At 35.7% G+C, this 19,082-nt stretch overlaps 1 protein-coding gene across 2 annotated transcripts in view; it reads right to left on the reverse strand.

The window, feature by feature from the left end:
* Positions 1–2,544: 2,544 nt before the first annotated feature.
* Positions 2,545–19,082, reverse strand: part of lmnb1 (lamin B1) — a 61,157-nt gene continuing 44,619 nt past the window's right edge. The window contains exons 7-12 of one of the 2 annotated variants that reach the window (XM_048170547.1): positions 15,999–16,219; positions 11,170–11,395; positions 4,345–4,449; positions 4,060–4,179; positions 3,760–3,858; positions 2,545–3,636 (exon numbers count right to left, since the gene is read on the reverse strand). In XM_048170547.1, the coding sequence (XP_048026504.1) occupies positions 3,595–3,636; positions 3,760–3,858; positions 4,060–4,179; positions 4,345–4,449; positions 11,170–11,395; positions 15,999–16,219 (813 nt within the window). In that variant the 3' untranslated portion in view covers positions 2,545–3,594. The remainder of the gene's footprint in view (positions 3,637–3,759; positions 3,859–4,059; positions 4,180–4,344; positions 4,450–11,169; positions 11,396–15,998; positions 16,220–19,082) is intronic. The other variant, XM_048170556.1, reaches the window with a different exon arrangement.

Here is a 19,082-nt window from a genome sequence, read left to right on the forward strand (position 1 = left end):
ATTTAATGTTATCTCCGTCAAATCTGCAACAACATCATGAACTTTTCATAACTTTGGTTATTAACTTTTATGCATCTTTATGCGAACTCATGGGGAGAGTTCTCTGCATTAAAGACCCACGACTGGCAGATCAATGTGTGACTACATTTCTCTCCGATACAGTAGGAAATTAAATTAAATTGAATGTGGAGGATTTTAAGTATGACAAGATGGTTGACAAGGCAGTTTAAACAATGACAGGATACACGTAACTAAGTGATAGATCGGTCTGTTAAAGATGCAATTATGACAAAGTAGTATGTCCCAAAGCTTGCCTACAATTCTACTACACTTTTTCTCAAAAAAGTACATAATTTTAGGGCAGGGGTGCCCAATCCTGTTCCTGGAGATTTACCTGTGTTGGATCAGGATTGGATCTGAACTCTGCAGGTAGGTAGATCTCCAGGAACAGGATTGGGCACCCCTGTTTAGGGCATAGTATAAGTAGGTGAATTAGGATGTAGCATAAGATTATAAGAATAAAGTTGTAATATTTTGAGAATAAGGTCAAAATTAAGCAAATAAATGTTTGCTATGCATTTGAAGTGATGTAGTGTAGAAGCAGGTCATCTGCACCAGTGAACTTAAATTAGTTTAATAGGAGCTGTGGTGAACATAATTATATAGGCCCTATTATACATATTATACATATTGTTAACATCCGGTCAGTTATACTAGGCTACTGTTCTGAGAGCAAACACCAACAAAAGAGCCAACTGGCTGGACAGCATGACCCAGTAGCAAAAGCGGACTGTACTTGCATTTTTCTATTCTCTGATAATGCAGCATGGATCAGCCTGTTACAAAACTGATCTGCTGATCAAACTGCATTTAGCCTTTATGTTGTCAAAAATAACACTATGCTCTGTCCATATGAATTTGGTTAAACTTTTACTATTTTTTTATATCATTATTATTATTGGTTATTATTATATTCATTGTTATACATTTGCTTTATTTTTCCCTTCATTTCATGTATTTATTTACCTTACTGACATTCTGTATTTTTTATCATGATATGGTGATGTAAAATATTTGAAAAAAAGATTTTGGTCAAGCTCAGGTAAATAAATTCAACAATTAATTAAACAATATAAATTAAATAGTATAGATCAAAAATGTCCACCCTGTTAGGGACAAAAAAAACAACAGTTTGAAATACTTATTATTTTACGGGCATTGTTTAGATTTTTTTTTAGACAACTCATGTCCCTTAGCATATCAGTTAATTATCAGAATATATATATATATATATATATATATATATATATATTTTTTTTTTTTTTTTTTTAAAGCACTTATTGGAGGTTATAAAGAATAAAAGATTCTGCACAAAATTTGACTTTTGGGGGTTGAATAATTTTGTAAGTTTAGAGCCAGTTTGATTTTTTTATCAACTTTACATTGTCAGAATCACTTAAATGCATGTTAATATTATACTTTAAATAATAGTTTACTGATGCCTTTGATTAATTGTTTGTATAACATTTTGTTCTCAGCAGCAAAATGTCTTGTATTTTGAATAATTTTGATTGCAACTGTGTGTGTGTGTATGTGTGTATATATATATATATAAATATATATATTTTTTTATATATATTTTGCCAATATGCACATTTTATTTTTGAACAGATTAGTTGCTTGTTCTATTCTGTAAAACGCCAATTTTTTCTAATTTACACTAGATGTACCAAAAGTAGTTCACAGTTTTGTCCATAAAATAATTTTATGCATCCAAAATTTACATAGAGCTTTGTGTCCCAGAATAACCAGGGTATTTCTAATTTCCTAAAAGCACTATCTACTGTCAGAATGAACATGCATCTTCCTTTTGCCCATCTGTCATTTTTTTTTACACATTAGTTGGAACAGACAAATCACATGTTGTCATGAACAGGCCTTTACCTTTGAACTAGGACTTAAACCAGCGGAGTGCAGCAGTTCTCATGATACCCAAGGTGACAGGAGGATTTACAAATTCTTTTTTATAATAGTCACATAACATGGCTGTTAAAGTGTAAAGCACATGGAAAAATATAATGGTTTGGTAAATAACTTTGTGTTGGGGCACCTGCAGGTCTCAATGCACACCCTGGCTATAGGAATGAAGTAGTCTCTTCCAGTTAAAGTGGCCAACTGTATTATTGGTATGGCATTGCCTCTTTTGCTCCAGAAAGTGTTAATAAATAAATAAAAAAGGATGTTGTAATTACCATAATTATGAGATTTCAAATAGTAAAAAGCATTCACATCCTTGTAGAGCTTGTAATTACAGCTTGTAAGCAGAACATTTTCTGAGAGCTCCTTGTACCACGTGACTGCTGTTTAAATGCCTAAATGAATCTGCTGCGGTCAAGTGGTAGTTTTGCTGAAGAAATGCATAATTCCCTGTCTGAAGACATTAACAGCTCAGAATAAAACATTGTCATCAAGACTGCCAAGATTTACTTTTATTAATTTCACAGATGATTGTAATTACTGTATTGAAGAGGAACACCCAGAAAATATATTCAATCAACACTTTATTTAATCATTTAAAAAATATAAAGGCTGCAGCAAAACAAAAAGCATGCAAGTGACAATTCTTAAAAGGTTAAATCAAAATGTGTGTAAGGCTAGTGTTTGTTAGATAGTACAGACAAAAGCAGTACAAAATACAACTTCAGCATCTCCGCTCTAACAACCTGATCCGTTAAAAAAAAAAAAAAAAAAAAAATACAGTACTGAATCTTGAGGTTTAATAGCTTGCACACTGTAATAACTGATCATATAAGCAGGCAGTGTTTTCAGGGTCTGCTGGCATGACCAATGGCTCAAACAACAATCCTCTATGGAGGAGACGTGCTGCATCCGAGTGCCAATATACAGTAAAAGAAATGTGTTTAAGACCCAAAACTGCAGCAGTTTGAGACTTGGGTGGTACATCCTATCCAATAAACACCCTAGACCTCATATACAGAGAATATTCACTGATCCAACAATGGAGGGAAAAAAAGTCACTTCTCATAAAAAAAAATAATGTGCTTACAAAACAATGAAGTCTGACAGTTGGAATTGTTCAGTTGACAGGTTAGTCGAGCAATCACGTGCTGCTGAAGAGACGTTTTAGGCCCTGTGATTGTGTAGTGAATTACTTTTGAACAGCTGCTTTAAATACAATGATAAACTTTAACATTATTCAAACTACCATGCAAATGTGTCTACTGTCTGTAATAACTTCACTAAAACTATTAGCCATTATAAAAACATCTATAAGAAAGACCTAAAATGCCATCTTATAAAATATAAACATGATAAAAAAAAGGGTTAGTCACAGAATCTGTTGTAGACAAGTTCAGAAAAACATCCTCAATTACAATTCACACATGAAAAAAAACATTTGGTTCATTAAATTTAAGCTGATAAACATTCACAAAAACTGAAAGAGAGATTTTACAAGCATAAACCCAAAAAAAAAAAAAAAAAAAAAAAAAAAAAACACTTCACTCAGAAAACAGACCACACAGGAAGCTTTATGGTGGTTAAGCTGGCAGCTCTGATTGGCTGAAATGTTCTTCACATGATCAAACAACCTCTCTTGGCAGTACGTGGATCTCCCTGTGAAAATATACAGTGGAACACTGAGTCAGAACCTTATAAACAGCACACACACAAACAAACATTCAATGACGAGGTTTGATACATGCAATAGATGAAGCTGATGTGTGCTTGATATCAGACCTGCTGAAAGAAATGCTCCTCAACTTCAGTTTCCTTTTCTTCCTCCTCCTCTTCTTCCTCCACTGCAGTCTTGAATACTGTGCTCCTCACAGCTACTTCCTGTAAGGACAGGGACACTTCAAAACAGAACCAATCCTGCCCTCTACTGGCCACTGATGAGCAAATGACTAATGCATGATGAAAAGAAATGTCATGATGGATATAAAATAAGAGGTACGTTCATATGTAGACTGTATATTTATTTTAAAACATCTGGCTGTGTCACACAATCAGATCCACATGGTTCTGAGTTGGTCTCACCTCTCCGTCTGGGCTCAGCAAAACCACTTTAATGTTCTCCCCACTCCCCCATGAGCTCTGGTTCTTCCAGATCAGGTCAGCAGGAGGGCTGGAGCTCACGCCTGCATTAGATGCCCAGATCTGACAAAATCAAAAGCATTCACTAAAAACAAAACTACAAAAGGCCGAACAGCAGTTTCAACAGAGATTCCATGAAGGTATATGCTGATATTCCCCACTAATATCCTGTCAGGTGACATCGTTTTATTCATAATCAACTGCACAAATATATGAAGTGATATGTACCGTCACTTTCTGTCCAGCCTTCAGGATGTATTTAGCAGTGAATTTATACACAGCAGAAACATCACCAATAGTTCTAGTCAGCTGAAATCCTGCCATGGGTTGATCCTGAAGAAAGAAAGAAAGAAAGAAAGAAAGAAAGAAAGAAAGAAAGAAAGAAAGAAAGAAAGAAAGAAGAAAGAAAGAAAGAAAGAAAGAAGAAAAAGAAGAAAGAAAGAAGAAAGAAAGAAAGAAGAAAGAAAGAAAGAAAGAAAGAAAGAAAGAAAGAAAGAAAGAAAAAGAAAGAAAGAAAGAAAGAAAGAAAGAAAGAAAGAAAGAAAGAAAGAAAGAAAGAAAGAAAGAAAGAAAAAAGAAAGAAAGAAAGAAAGAAAGAAAGAAAGAAAGAAAGAAAGAAAGAAAGAAAGAAAGAAAGAAAGAAAGAAAGAAAGAAAGAAAGAAGAAAGAAAGAAAGAAAGAAAGAAAGAAAGAAAGAAAGAAAGAAAGAAAGAAAGAAAGAAAGAAGAAAAAGAAAGAAAGAAAGAAAGAAAGAAAGAAAGAAAGAAAGAAAGAAAGAAAGAAAGAAAGAAAGAAAGAAAGAAAGAAAGAAAGAAAGATATATATATATATATATATATATATATATATATATATATATATATATATATATATATATATATATATATATATATATATATATATATATATATTTTTTTATTATATATAAAATTATTATATATATATATATATATATATATAAAATGCATGCAAAAGCTCCTTAAAAAAAAAAAAAAAGAAAAAAAAAAAGAAACCAACAAAATCTTGTGAATCGACACTGCTCTACATATTTGCGATTCCAAAATGCTGTTTCAAAGCAGTTTTACAGAAAATCATGTTATTTATCTCTTAATATGATCAAGCCATATACTCATATTTAGCAGATATAAATATAAAATGCATGTTCTAATAATAGCACTGTTAACTGATCCATTTTTAACAATGCTGTTTAAAGAGCACACATAGTACAATACAATTTTCAGTGATAAACCTACGCTTACAATAACTGTTCTGTTAATAATCCTCTGTCAAGCCGACTGTGTGGACGGGGATCAGTGCTGGGCATGTTACTTTAAAAAAGTAATTGGTTATAGTTACTAGTTACTTCTCACAAATAGTAACGAAGTTAGTAACTGAGTTACAGCATTAGAAAAGTAACTAATTACCAGGAAAAGTAACCATTGCATTACTTTAAAAAAAATTAAAATGTCAAATAACTTGAATGCCCCCAATATTAAATATAAGTCTAAGAATAAATTATTCTTGATCCGACTCGTGACTCATGATCCGCTCTTGCTTATGAAATTTGTCTGTACTGTACAATACGTGTTGGTAGCCATTAAAGAAAATGTAGTTTCATATTTATGTTTAAATAGTCCTATGTTAGGTTTTAAATTCATTTACTTGATTATGAAAAGTGAACAGCATGAGTAAGATGCATCATAAGATGCGCAATATATTGGGAGTCATGGAGTGGGTCAGAGATGATTTTGACCACTTCATTAAGTTTTGTTTCGTAGAAAGCCTTTCTTTAAAGTGAATTTCGTTTTGTAAAAATTATATCTTAATTTTAATCAATGTTTCATCAACCAATTGCCTGGATTTAATAAATAAGAAGCAAATACAGCAGACAATGTAATCATGGCAGGCGCGGACGCGATCACTGGCGTGTGAACTGGAGCACGACTTATAGGCTAAATGAACCGAAACTCAGTGGCTGCTTGCCTCACATACATGAGAAATATATCTATAGAAAGCTTGAAATATCTAAAAACGAAAAGAAATAGCTACTCTGATTACGTAGCCTAATCCGAATGAAATGTGCATTTTCTCTCCAAGTGCGTCCAGTATGCGGAGATGATGAGAGTCAGCAATGTCAACTTCATCTTCACAGCCGACACTGATTCAGAAAACATTACTTTATTAATAAACAATTAAAATGTCTCCTTGCTGTTTTGCTTTTGTGCTTGCAAAACACATCGCGGAGGACTTTTTCTGACAAAAACTTGAATTTCATAGTCCAAGTAACACGGAGAACGAGTAAACGTTCATTTACATATACTACTGACATTGTAACAATACAAATCAGGTTGAAAATCAGCGAAGTTACACTTTTAAGGGATTGAAGTACACTGGGAGTTATGGGAAGTGTTCCTAGTTCCGGTTGACCCATTTATATCGTAAGAGTAATGGATATGCATATCCTCATCTGCATATGATTTCCATATGCTTATTTCCATCCATGTGATAACCTGCTACTGTGTTTAAAGGTACAAGACACTAGGACAATAAGAGATACTCACTGTAACTGCTGTTTTTGTTACATTACATTGCTAAAAATCATTCTGTATCCCTTGTCTGTCCGCAAAAAAATAAATAAATAAATCCACAAAAAAATTTTTCCATAAAATAAGATACATTTGCCAAAACTGTAGCTATAAAATACTTCTCAGAGAAATTACAAAAAAAAAAAAAAAAAAAAAAAAAAAAAATTATTATGATATTGATATTGCGATTAAACAGTATAAGGAGTAAATGGAAGAGACAGGGGACGGGTTCAGGAAAGGTCCATGAGCATGATTCTGCTTTGGGTGACCTGAGTTCATGTTGAAGTGCTGCCCATGAAGCTATTGTCTTTGACCAGAGAAATTATTCTGAGAATAATTATTCGGTAACACTTTACAATAAGGTTTCATTAGTTAACTACATTAGTTAACATGAACTAGTTAATGAACTGCACTTCTACAGCATTTATTAAAAGGTGCTAAAGAGGATGTTTTACTTTATACATTTTTGCAATATTACTTGAAACTGTCTTTACTAACTGATAAAAGACTATTTATTAGGTGCACTGAAAGGAATAATATTAATATACATCATCTGTGCACGAGGTAGGGCCTTAAAAACATTAGCCAATCGTTTACGTGATCATCGCGTAAACGATTGGCCGTCTGGCTTGTCAATCACTGCCGTGACGTTCCTTGTGAGAGACGTGCGCGGATTGGCCCTCTGGCTTGTCAATCACTGCCATGACGTTCCTTGTGAGAGACGAGCGCGGCTGCACGCTCCAGTAACTTTCCACACTCCACACGTGCCGCATGCAATGTTTTTGTCAGGAGACAGGAGTAACAACTGCAGATTATTGATTGAGTTACCTGCGGTGAGTCCGACATAATGAATCCACTAACACGACACAGCGAATGCCGGTGGTAAACACTCGTGTTCCAATACTCGTACACGAGTTTTATGAGGCGTTCCCTCGAAATTCTTACACATGCGCTCATTTCAAAAACTCAGAAACAGTCTTTGGTTTCTCAGTCGACGAAAAGATCCTCTTTAGCACCTTTAATCTTTGTTCATTTCAACATTTACTAATACATTATTTCAAAAGATTTTATAAAAAAATATTTATCTCTGCCCACGCAAACTTTGGCCTAAATCAAAATCCCTTTAAGACAAGTCATTTCACTTTGCGGCCATCTTTGAAATTCCTCTTGGGCAGCTATTTCAGTCATGCAAGTGCAGCTCTTTGAATGGGGTAAACATCAATTCTTCAAAGCTGTTCACCAAACTTATGATTAAATTTCATATTTAAAATCTGACAAAAACTGAATCATAAAGGTTGTTTCTTATGCTCAAATAGCATTAAAAAGCTTATTTTTAAGGCTGGAGCAGCCAATGCACATGTGCAGTCATAAGCACGTGTCTCAGAACACTGACTGTTTCTATAGCAACCGGAGCTTCTAACAGCAGCTGCAGTGATGCGATGAGTATCCATGGGTTTCAAAGACGTCACTTCCGCTATGCCCGCCGCCATATTTGTGACCGGTCAGAGCTGTGCGCTCTGTTTAAGTCTATGGTGACAGCAGCTACAACTACCAGAGGAAGGCCAATGAAACACTCTCAGGATGTTCACAACAAATTTACAATATGTCTGGGATATGTGGTGCTGTTAGCCGTTTCAGCAGTCGTCAGAACTACAAATTTATTTGATCCCAAAGGAGTTAGATCGGCGGAATTATTGGCTTCATTCAGAAAGGACTATACCACTGGCAGCCAAACAGCAATGCACAACATTAATAACTGCTGGGACTGTCATTTACATAACATTATAATTGTATACAATATTGTATTAAAATATTGTGAATTCTAGTTGCTGTGTTTCGGCGTGTTATTACAGGATGAACAAATTCACGACGCGAGCTGACTACATTACTTAGTTCAAGTACATGCGTGCATGATTTTGTGCAAATATAAGTTGTAATATTATTTTTATTTTGTATTAATATCTGGATTATTTTATATAGTATGTGTTCCGTTGAGTTAACTTACTTTGTTTACGGGTTTTTATTCTCTTCAGCTTCAGCGTGCGCAGCTCAAACAGCAGTGATTAAGTCATTAAAATGTTTACAGTAATATTAAAACTTTCATATTTAAAAAAAAAAAAAAATGCATTATTTTTAATAACTAGCTCTTATATTGTTCTCGTATTATATTCAGCAACACGTGGTTTGATTAATAAGGATCACGAACAATAACAGATTTTTTTCTCAAATCATCTCATTTTGATAGTATTATTTGAGCTGCACGCGCTGAATGAACATCCGTAAAATGAAGCGCTTTAAGTTAATTAACTCAACGGAACATCCTATATAGGGTAATTCATATATATTTATACAAGCTAGACATAAAATTACAACTTATATTTGCACAAAATCATGCACGCATGTACTTGAACTAAGTAATGTAGTCAGCTCGCGTCGTGAATTTGTTCATCCTGTAATAACACGCCGAAACACAGCAACTAGAATTCACAATATTTTAATACAATATTGTATACAATTATAATGTTATGTAAATGACAGTCCCAGCAGTTATTAATGTTGTGCATTGCTGTTTGGCTGCCAGTGGTATGGTCCTTTCTGAATGAAGCCAATAATTCCGCCGATCAAACTCCTTTGGGATCAAATAAATTTGCAGTTCTGACGACTGCTGAAACGGCTAACAGCACCACATATCCCAGACATATTGTAAATTTGTTGTGAACCTTCTGAGAGCTTTTCGTTGGCCTTCCTCTGGTAGTTGTAGCTGCTGTCACCATAGACTTAAACAGAGCGCGCAGCTGTGACCGGACACATATGGCGGCGATAGAATACAGTGACGTCACATGAAACCCATGGATTGGATTGATTGGTCTTTATTTAGAAGGCGGGACTTATTCCACCATATTGCGTGTTGCACTTTCTCCCATTCATAGTTAATCAAGTGCAGCATCTTTCTAAAGTCTTTGCTATAACTACCTAATGCATTAAACCATTTTAACATGCAATCCAACTAGGGCAGCAACTAACGATTATTTCAATAATCGATTAATCTGTCGATTATTTTTTACGATTAATCGATGATCCATTAATTTCCAACCTTTTATTCAAAAACAGAACTGACAGTGCAAATTCACAGTGCAAAAAATCCTCAGAACATGCAAAAACAGGTTGCTCTTTTAACATCCCTGAGCTGTTAAAGTAATAAAAAACAAATGAACTAACACAAAAAACATACACATGTATGCTTTACATCTGCCAAATATAGTTTTTTTTAAATAAAGTGCACAAAAAGATGTATATTTTTGTTTAAATGGACCTGAGCTGTCAGAATAATAATTTTTTTTTTAAAATAAAGAAAAATACAAATCAGAAAACTTAACAGGATTTGTTTGAATGGTAGAACTTCTTTTCTATACTACACTCACTCACTCCCAAATATATTTGTCAGCAATAACCGATATGGGACAAAGCACAGAATAAATACATGACAACAGATCAGTGTTAATTTTGACATAAAATTTTTATTTAGTTTTAGTCAGTCTTTTGAATAAAATGCCATTCAGTTTTAATCATGTTTTAGTCATTTGAATCGTTTTAGTAGTTGACTAAATATCACAAGATTTTAGTTGACTAAATCTAACGGGCTTAGTTAAATTGTAATGCATTAAGAATTTCTCTAAAATTTCCAAACCCATTATATACTCCTGGCGAAAACATCTACTGTATTAACCAATTAATATGAATAATATTAAAATTTAAACATGCAATACAGACACAGATTTAACTGCTGTGACATAAAAAAAAAAAAAAAAAAAAAAAAAAAAAAATTATCTTATAATTAAATAAAACCACTCCTCCTAAAGAAGAACACAATGTCTTCTTTTCAATGAACTGCATACAACATTCCTTATGGATTAAATATAATTAATATATAATAAATCCTTATTAAAGCTAAAGAGCAGTGAGTGATTTTCTCTAACCCTTTCGAGCGTGAGTTTAAAATATATTACAACTGTCCCCCCAGAGTGAGTTTTTTTAAAGCGACCGTTATTTTAGAACGTTTGCCTTTAATGTTTCCATAGCGACGCGTCTTGAGTGTCACGAGCGCTGAACGCAGCCACAATAACACTGTACGACAGATGGATCGCTATTATTTTGTTTTTCCTTGTTTATTTAAAATATTCACAAACTTACTTACTCTCCGATGGTCTTTCCTCTACCTCTGCTCTGCTATTTATTTATTTATTTATGCTCCGCTCTGCTTCGCGCTCAACCGCGCTTTTTTATACTCCAACATCTCCGCATCTTATTGAGGCGTAATAGTTGCGCGGCACAACGAATCGATAATGAAATTCGTTGCCAACTCTTTTAATAATCGAATTTTATCGATTTGTTGTTGCAGCCCTAAATCCAACCAAATTAAAATACCATTAATGAGTTTGTGTGTGAGATTGCAGTTAGAAAAACTCACCTGCTCAGAGCTGTTATGCAAGCGGATGAACTTGCCATCCACATCTAGCTCATCAATGCAGATATTTCCAGTTGCAGATGCAGAGTGAGCGATACTGACACTGCTGCTTGCCTCGGATTCCTCCACATCCACGCGCTTTCTCTTCCCACGTGTGGTACGAACACTGCGACTGGAGGACGCCCTTGACATCGTCACACGAGAGGAGGGGCTGGGAGACAGTTTCAACCTGACAGAGGAGACCGGATGTTGGCATGAATTCACGATGAGCCATTAAGCTAAATCTAAATCAACGATTCATGTAAAGAAACAAACTACCAGGTGAACAAGAACTTCTGCCTAGATAAGAACCAAGGATGGTCAATTCATTGGGTCTCATTCACTAAGCATGCATACGCACAAATTGTGTGAAATGAGTGTAGGAACGATTTTAAGAACAAATCACAATTCACCAAAAACGTATGGCCTTATCTTGTCAAGAAGTCATATAAATATGAAATTTCATCCTAACAGTATGTTACATTAATTGTATTATATAACCCATATATTAAAATTAGGCCTATATAATAAAATTATTAAATAATACAATTTAATCTTAAATACATATCATATACAGTGATTATAGTTCAGCTGTGAAGGTTCTCTGAATAACGCAGATACGAGTATGTACAGCTGGCTCATGAGAGGTCTGTAATCTGGGTCTGTATGAAAGGTGTTTAACTGGAGTTACATTATAAAGCTTGGATTCATCAGGATATTTATTAATGGCAGTGAACGGGACCAACAAGTTACAGTTGTGACAAGTACACATTATGAAATAAATGTTTCTCCAAAACACGTTGGCTACAATTATTTGGCACCCCTAGATTTTTTTTTTATGGAGTAGAATATCTCTGAAGTATATTCCCATTCTTATTTAAAAAAAAAATTTAAAGCCATGACTTCCTGTTCCACAGGAGTATAAACATGAGGAAACACAAAGGCCAAATTACCTTAATCATTCATCACAATAAGTAAAACCAAAGAACATAGTTCTGATGTGCAGCAAAAGATTGTTGAGCTTCACAAAATACAAAGTGGCTGTAACAAAATAGCTAAAGCATTGAAAATCCCCATGTCCACTATCAGGGCAATAATTAAGAAGTTCCAATCAACTAAAGATGTTACAAATCTGCCTGGAAGAGGACATGTCTAAATTGTCCTAATGCACAGTAAGGAGGAGAGTTTGAGTGGCCCAAGACTTTCCAAGTATCAAAGCTGAAGAACTGGAGAGATTACTTGAATCAAAGCCTAAAAAAAAAAAAACAAAAAAAAAAAAAAAAAAAAAAAAACAAACAGCACCTACATCCCCACAGGTTGCTCGGGAGGGTTTCAAGAAAAATCCTCTGCTCTCATCCAGAAACAATCTCCAGCATATTCAGTTGTCAGACACAACAGGAACTTCAAACGGGGCCGGCTTCTATGGTCAAATGAAATAAGAAAAAGAAATATAAAAAAAAAAAAAAAAAAAAAAAGAGAAAAAGCTTTTTGGTAGCAAACCCACCACATGGATAAAAAGTACCCCATGCCCACAGTCAAATATACTGCTGGATCTTTAATGTTGTGGGCCTATTTTTCTGCTGGAGGTCCTGGACATCTTGTTCAGATACATGGTATCATGGATTCTATCAAATACCAACAGATAATAATAATAATAAAAAAAATAAAATAAAAAAAAAGAGTAAATCCGCTTCTGCTAGAAATCCAATAATGGGCTGTGGTTGGATCTTCCATCAGGACAATGATCCAAAACAAACATCAAAACAAACACAAAAATGGGTCACTGAGCACAAAATGAAGCTTCTGCCATGGCCATCCCAGTCCCCTGACCTGAACCCTAAAGAAAATGAGTGGAGTGAATGAAAGAGAAGCAGCACCAACATGAAGCTGGGAATCTGAAGGATCTATAGAGATTCTGCACGAAGGAATGGTCTCCGATCTCATCAAGTGTTCTCCAAACTCATCAGACATTATAGGTGAAGACTCAGAGCTGTTATCTTGGCAAAAGGAGGTTGCAAAAAGTATTGAATAAAAGGGTGCCAATAATTGTGGCCAACGTGTTTGAGAAAAACATTTTTGATAATGTGATTTTCCCTCCACTTTCAATTCTTTTCCTTCAATGAAAGGTTAGATTTTTTCTAATGTAAGAATTAAAAGGATAAACAATGCAGATTTTTAGTCATCTTTGATCATATTTACCAAGGGTGCCAATAATTCTGACCTGTATGAAGCCCAAGATAGTGCATCCATCCATCATAAACGTACTACTCCACACAGCTCCGGGGGGGTTAATAAAGGCCTTCTGAAGCAAAGCGATGCGTTTGTGTAAGAAAAATATCCATATTTAACATGTTATAAAGTAAAATATCTAGCTTCTGCCAGACCACCTTCTGTATTCAACTTAAAGTGTAACGCCTCTCGAAGTTCAAAACGCTTACGCTACCTCCTATGCCTTCCATACGGAAGGTGTTCTGGCAGAAGCTAGATATTTTACTTTATAACTTGTTAAATATGGATATTTTTCTTACACAAACACATCGCCGTGTGGAGCATGTTTATGACAGATGGATGCACTTTCTTCAAGACTAGGTCTACTGTAAAATGCTACATCATTTGATATGTATATTTAAATGTTTTAAACATTGTATGATATCATAGACAAATAAGTGTAAACTATGAATGAAATGAGCCAAGCGTGTTTGTAAATCAAATAGCCACATTTCTCTTGCGTCTCTCAGAAATCAGCTGTCAAGAGCAGGCTACCCATCTACCACCTCAACCAATCGCTAGCTCAAACTTCTATGTCAGAGGTGGCTTTGTTATGTGTGCGCGGCTGCGCACTTTTGGATGTATGCCCGAAATCTGTGGGAATGAGTAGAATTACGAGCAATCCCACGCCGAAATTCAGACCCGGTCACACCAACACTATTTAGCCGGAGTGAATGAGAGGCAGTGGGTGTGACAACTTGCTGTCAGAGAGGAGAGCAAGAAAGCGCAGCTGGTATCGGTTTATCAATACTGCAGAAAGGAGGAGTATTGGAATCGTTTCAGATATTTCAATATCGATACATCGAAATTTTTGACAACACCACTTTAGGCAGACTCGCACTGTTCCACAAACCAGTCTGGTTTAAACGTTTTATGCTGAGAGATAAACAGATGCATGTGTGTAAGGAAATGTACAGTCAAACCAAAGTTTATTCAGACACATTGAACATTTTCATTAATACAGTTTATTCAATATAGTTTAAAAAAAATGGTATTAAAATATGACAAGATCTCAGAGATAAACTGTGTCAAAAAATTTCTTAATTATGTCAGATTACATTTAAGCAAAACATGGTCATGTCAAAGAATTTTTGGGTATAAAATCTTCACTTTCATAAATGAACTATAGTGTCCTGCACCCACTAATAAAATATTTCAGAAATATCAAAAATGTCTGAATAATTTTTGGTTTGACTGTATATTGTGTAATGTAAAATGGGCGTGTAAAGCTCTGGAAAAGTGGGAGTGTAGAGGGGGAGAAGAGGGGAAAGAACAACCAATGAAGCACAGACATAGAACACTCATTATACAGAATAATGAATATTAATATATAAGCATGGAGAAAATGACAAACTCCCAAGCACAAGGGAGAAATGCGAAAGAATATTTAATAGGGCTAATAATACTTTGATTACGTTTACGAGCACTGCGGTCTCAAAATCAGTCTTTTGTCTATTAGAATAATGGTGTCGTCGCGTTTAGATAGGCTACACCACTGTATCAGTGTCCAGTTTGCACATATAATTCATTTGAAGACGACTAGATGAAATATGTGTTCATAACTACACCGTGCTGGTTAATGTTTGGTGCAGGAGAATGTGTCAAATAAAAACTTTAAACACGGATACTTTACTCTGTATGAGCTATGTGCCATGTGGCTAGTGTTAAACAACGTGAAGCTCCGGGCTGAAACCGATCATATGCGCGCTCCACGTGTGTATCATAATCGTATTTTTCATGTGTTTGTATTCAAACTCCAGCTCTGACTGCATCGCGAGCAAAATACAAACGCCACGTGCTTACTGTGCTGAGGGAAACATAGCCTACATATGGCTCGCGTGTTTGAACGCAGCTAGAGCAGGCAGAGGTGAATTAGCCACACTTTTGTGACATTTGAATTCTCCGCTGTAATGCAATCTCACGCAAACATATTTTCCATTTGTGCTGGTTGATCACAGCAAAACAATCCACATGGACACAAACCTCTGCTCTGGTCGCATCTCAGGAAAACACATTGTGTTGTAGCACTGAGGAAACGAACACCAATGATACGTCTCTGAATGACAAGAGACCGAGGCAAGAAAAGTGACACTTCCTCATGCATAATACTGCAATTATAATCATATGCATACTACAGTGCAGTGATTGGATTAAATGAGCTTTATGTCATGAATATATGTCGAGAATCGCTCGAAACTGTCTATGTCAGCATATTCGACCATGCCCATACTTGGGCCGAAAATACACGATTCCGTCAGATTTTGTGACATTGTTCCGACTCAGCTTTTCAAACTGGAAAACAGAAATCGGTCTGAAAAATGCAAAAATAACTTTTTCACTTATGAATAACATTAATGAGTACCTTTAGTGTTTTCAATGATGTTCAGCCTATACATATCTGTTTACATCTCAGAAAAAGTGTTTTGGGGTTTCATGACCCTTTAACAATCCTCTCTGTTGCCCTTCAAAATGTTTGATCAAAAGCCAAAACCTCTTCTTGCATGAACAGTGTTGGCGTACGTCACCTTTCCTCCTCTCCTTCCAGCAGCTTCCTGTAAGCGTTAATCTCCATGTCTAGTGCCAGTTTGACATCCAGCAGTTGCTCATACTCGTCCAGCTGCTGCTGCATCTTGGCTCTGATCTCAGCAATCTCTCGCTCCTTCTCTGCCAGTAACCTACGGCTCAAATCTTTCTCACGGCTCAGAGCCGCTTCCAGTTCACTGATCTGATCCTGCCAAGCACGTGCCTGTTAAAAGGAAAAACAAGCAAGGTAATCAAATCTAACTGCACATCGAATAGGAATTTATTACTTAAAGGGATAGTCCACCCAAAATGAAAAATCTGTTATCCATCACTCAACCTTATGACTTACTTTCTTTTGTGGAACGCATGATATTTTGAAGAATGCTAGAAACCATGGATGAAACGGTATTATCAATATCATGGTATCACGATAGCAAAATTGAGAGAGAGAGAGAGAGAGAGAGAGAGAGAGAGAGAGAGAGAGAGAGAGAGAGAGAGAGAGAGAGAGAGAGAGAGAGAGAGAGAGAGAGAGAGAGAGAGAGAGAGAGAGAGAGAGAGAGAGAGAGAGAGAGAGAGAGAGAGAGAGAGAGAGAGAGAGAGAGAGAGAGAGAGAGAGAGAGAGAGAGAGAAGGATAATTAATCTTTGAAAGATCGTGTTCTCGATTTCATCACCCACATGATCTAATTCTAAATGACACAACAGTATCATTTGTTACAAATATTCCAGTTATCACAGAAGCGTACAAAAGTGTATTATTCAGATATGCTGATGTCTACTTTACCGATCAAAATAGAATAAATCACCTTTTGAAAGTGCATCTAATAATGACTATTGATTACATTGTTATGCCACTAGGTACAACAAATTACTGTTAAAAATGTATCTATCACTGAATTTCTTTTAAAAACAAATGAAGTCTATGAATCCAACTTAAAATATTGTTTCACCTGTCTGGATCTTACATGTGCGTTCAAGCATCTTATGCGTGTTGAATTTGGTGTAACGGTTTACAATAACGTTAATTTGTTAACAATGTATTATATTTGTTACTATATTTAATCTTTGTAAATGTTAGTTAAAGCTGCAGTCCGTAACTTTTTTGGGTTAAAAATTATCCAAAAATCAATTTGAGCAAGTACATAACCAGCCAGTGTTCAAAACCATCTCATTATCTTAGCTCGATTCACAATGGTAAGCTTGTAATAATGTTTTATAATAAGAGCGACATGGTGGATTTCCGCGGGAAATTTGAGCATGCAGCAGTTCCTCTGTGCGTCATTACATCACGTCCGTAAACAAAGGAAGGAGTCCAGGCTAATCGGTTTTATCACGTGAGGACGCTGCTGGTAGCGGATAACGCTACAGGTAACGCCAATATACACAGTCATAAGCCCTATTCGGACGGGATTAGTTTTACATGGGGAGGTGGAGTAATGCAATTTTACCTCAGGACGTCTGTAATATTAATTGGCCAATTCTCACGGGACAAGACATCTCAGCAAAACTAGCAGAAGTGGGAGGGGTAACTCGATTTACGCACCGCCGTCACCTCCCTGTCGTCATGTGGGTATATGTTGCTTTCTGATGCCATGTGCGCAAACCTGGTGCAAATATATAGTTTATATATTTAGATTATATATGTAACAGTTAGGTCTGGTCAAATGACTTAAAGGGCACCTATTATGCAAAATTCACTTTTACATGGTGTTTGACCATAAATGTGTGTTGGCAGTGTGTGAGCAAAACCACCCTAGAATGAGAAAAATCCACCCAGTGGTTTTTTTTACAATCTCAATAATTCATAAGCACTGTCTCAGAACACCCTGTTCTAAGATTGCTCTCACTGTGACGTAGAATTGCGCTAAGCCCCACCCACGTGGTTTGATTGACAATCTGGTTTTGTCATAGACCCATCCTCCATTGTTTCAACGACAGCCGGTAATGTCTCCTAAGAAACATAAGTGTTCTGTTGTGGGATGTAATAATGAACATAGTAGTTTTCATTTACTTCCGACATCAGAGCCACTGAAAACGCAGTGGATGGATTTTATTTACGAAGGAAAGGCGCCACTCAAAATTCCAAAATACGTTTATGTTTGCGCGAATCATTTTTTGACTTACTGTTTTGAGAACGAGGGTCAATTCAAAGCAGGTCTTGCTTCAAAGTTAATCCTCAAGTGTGGATCGTTGCCTACTGTTCGCGATCCAACGTCACTTCCAGAAGAAGTAAGTGTATTTAATGTTTTTTGAGCAAATAGTCATTTCAGTCGATGTCAGCCAATTCAATAACAAATGCGTCTAAAGCTGTTGTCGTCGTCGTAGAATGTCTGTGTATATAATTTAAACCTTGTTTGTATAGTGTGTATCCACACGTATATATATATTTTTTAAAGATATTGTATTCAAAACTGTATGTTTACTTAGCAAACGTTATCACAGTATTTGTGTTTGTAGTTTCAAAAAAATTGCGCGAACGTTATCACAGTGTGTGTGTGTTGCACATCCATAATTGCAAAGGGGACGCGATTAAAACTCTATAAGTACATAAATGTATCAAATAACCATTCAAAGACGTCCTGCTCCATTCTCAATTGTGTTTCTTCTGCCGGAGTCTCTTCATCATCTGGGTCTGATTCCGGTTCAAACATGTACGGCTGAATGCCATACAAATTAGCGGGTCTCTCACTCTCAGCCATTCTGCTTCTACCCTCTGTTTATTGCCATAGGTATGCAAGTTACGCCCTCATCCAAAGGCAGGGCGGGGATATGCAGCTCATTTATATTTAAGGTGGTACACACCAAAACAGCTCTTTTTAAAACAGGCCCCAAAAATGACATTTTCAAATGGTTATAATAAATTAACTGTGGGGTATTTTGTGCTGAAACTTCACAAATACATTCTGGGGACACCCAAGACCAATATTACATCTTGTAAAAAGGGGCATAATAGGTGCCCTTTAACTAAATTCTGATTGGATTATGATGGTAACAGGCACTTAGCTAAAGATAAAATTAGTTTTGTGCCTCTGACAAGTGCTTCGATCTTTTTGCTCTGAATGGTATGTAGAAAATACTTGAGGTTTGC

The sequence above is a fragment of the Megalobrama amblycephala genome, linkage group LG2 (genome assembly GCF_018812025.1).
Source record: "Megalobrama amblycephala isolate DHTTF-2021 linkage group LG2, ASM1881202v1, whole genome shotgun sequence".
NCBI lineage: Eukaryota > Metazoa > Chordata > Actinopteri > Cypriniformes > Xenocyprididae > Megalobrama > Megalobrama amblycephala.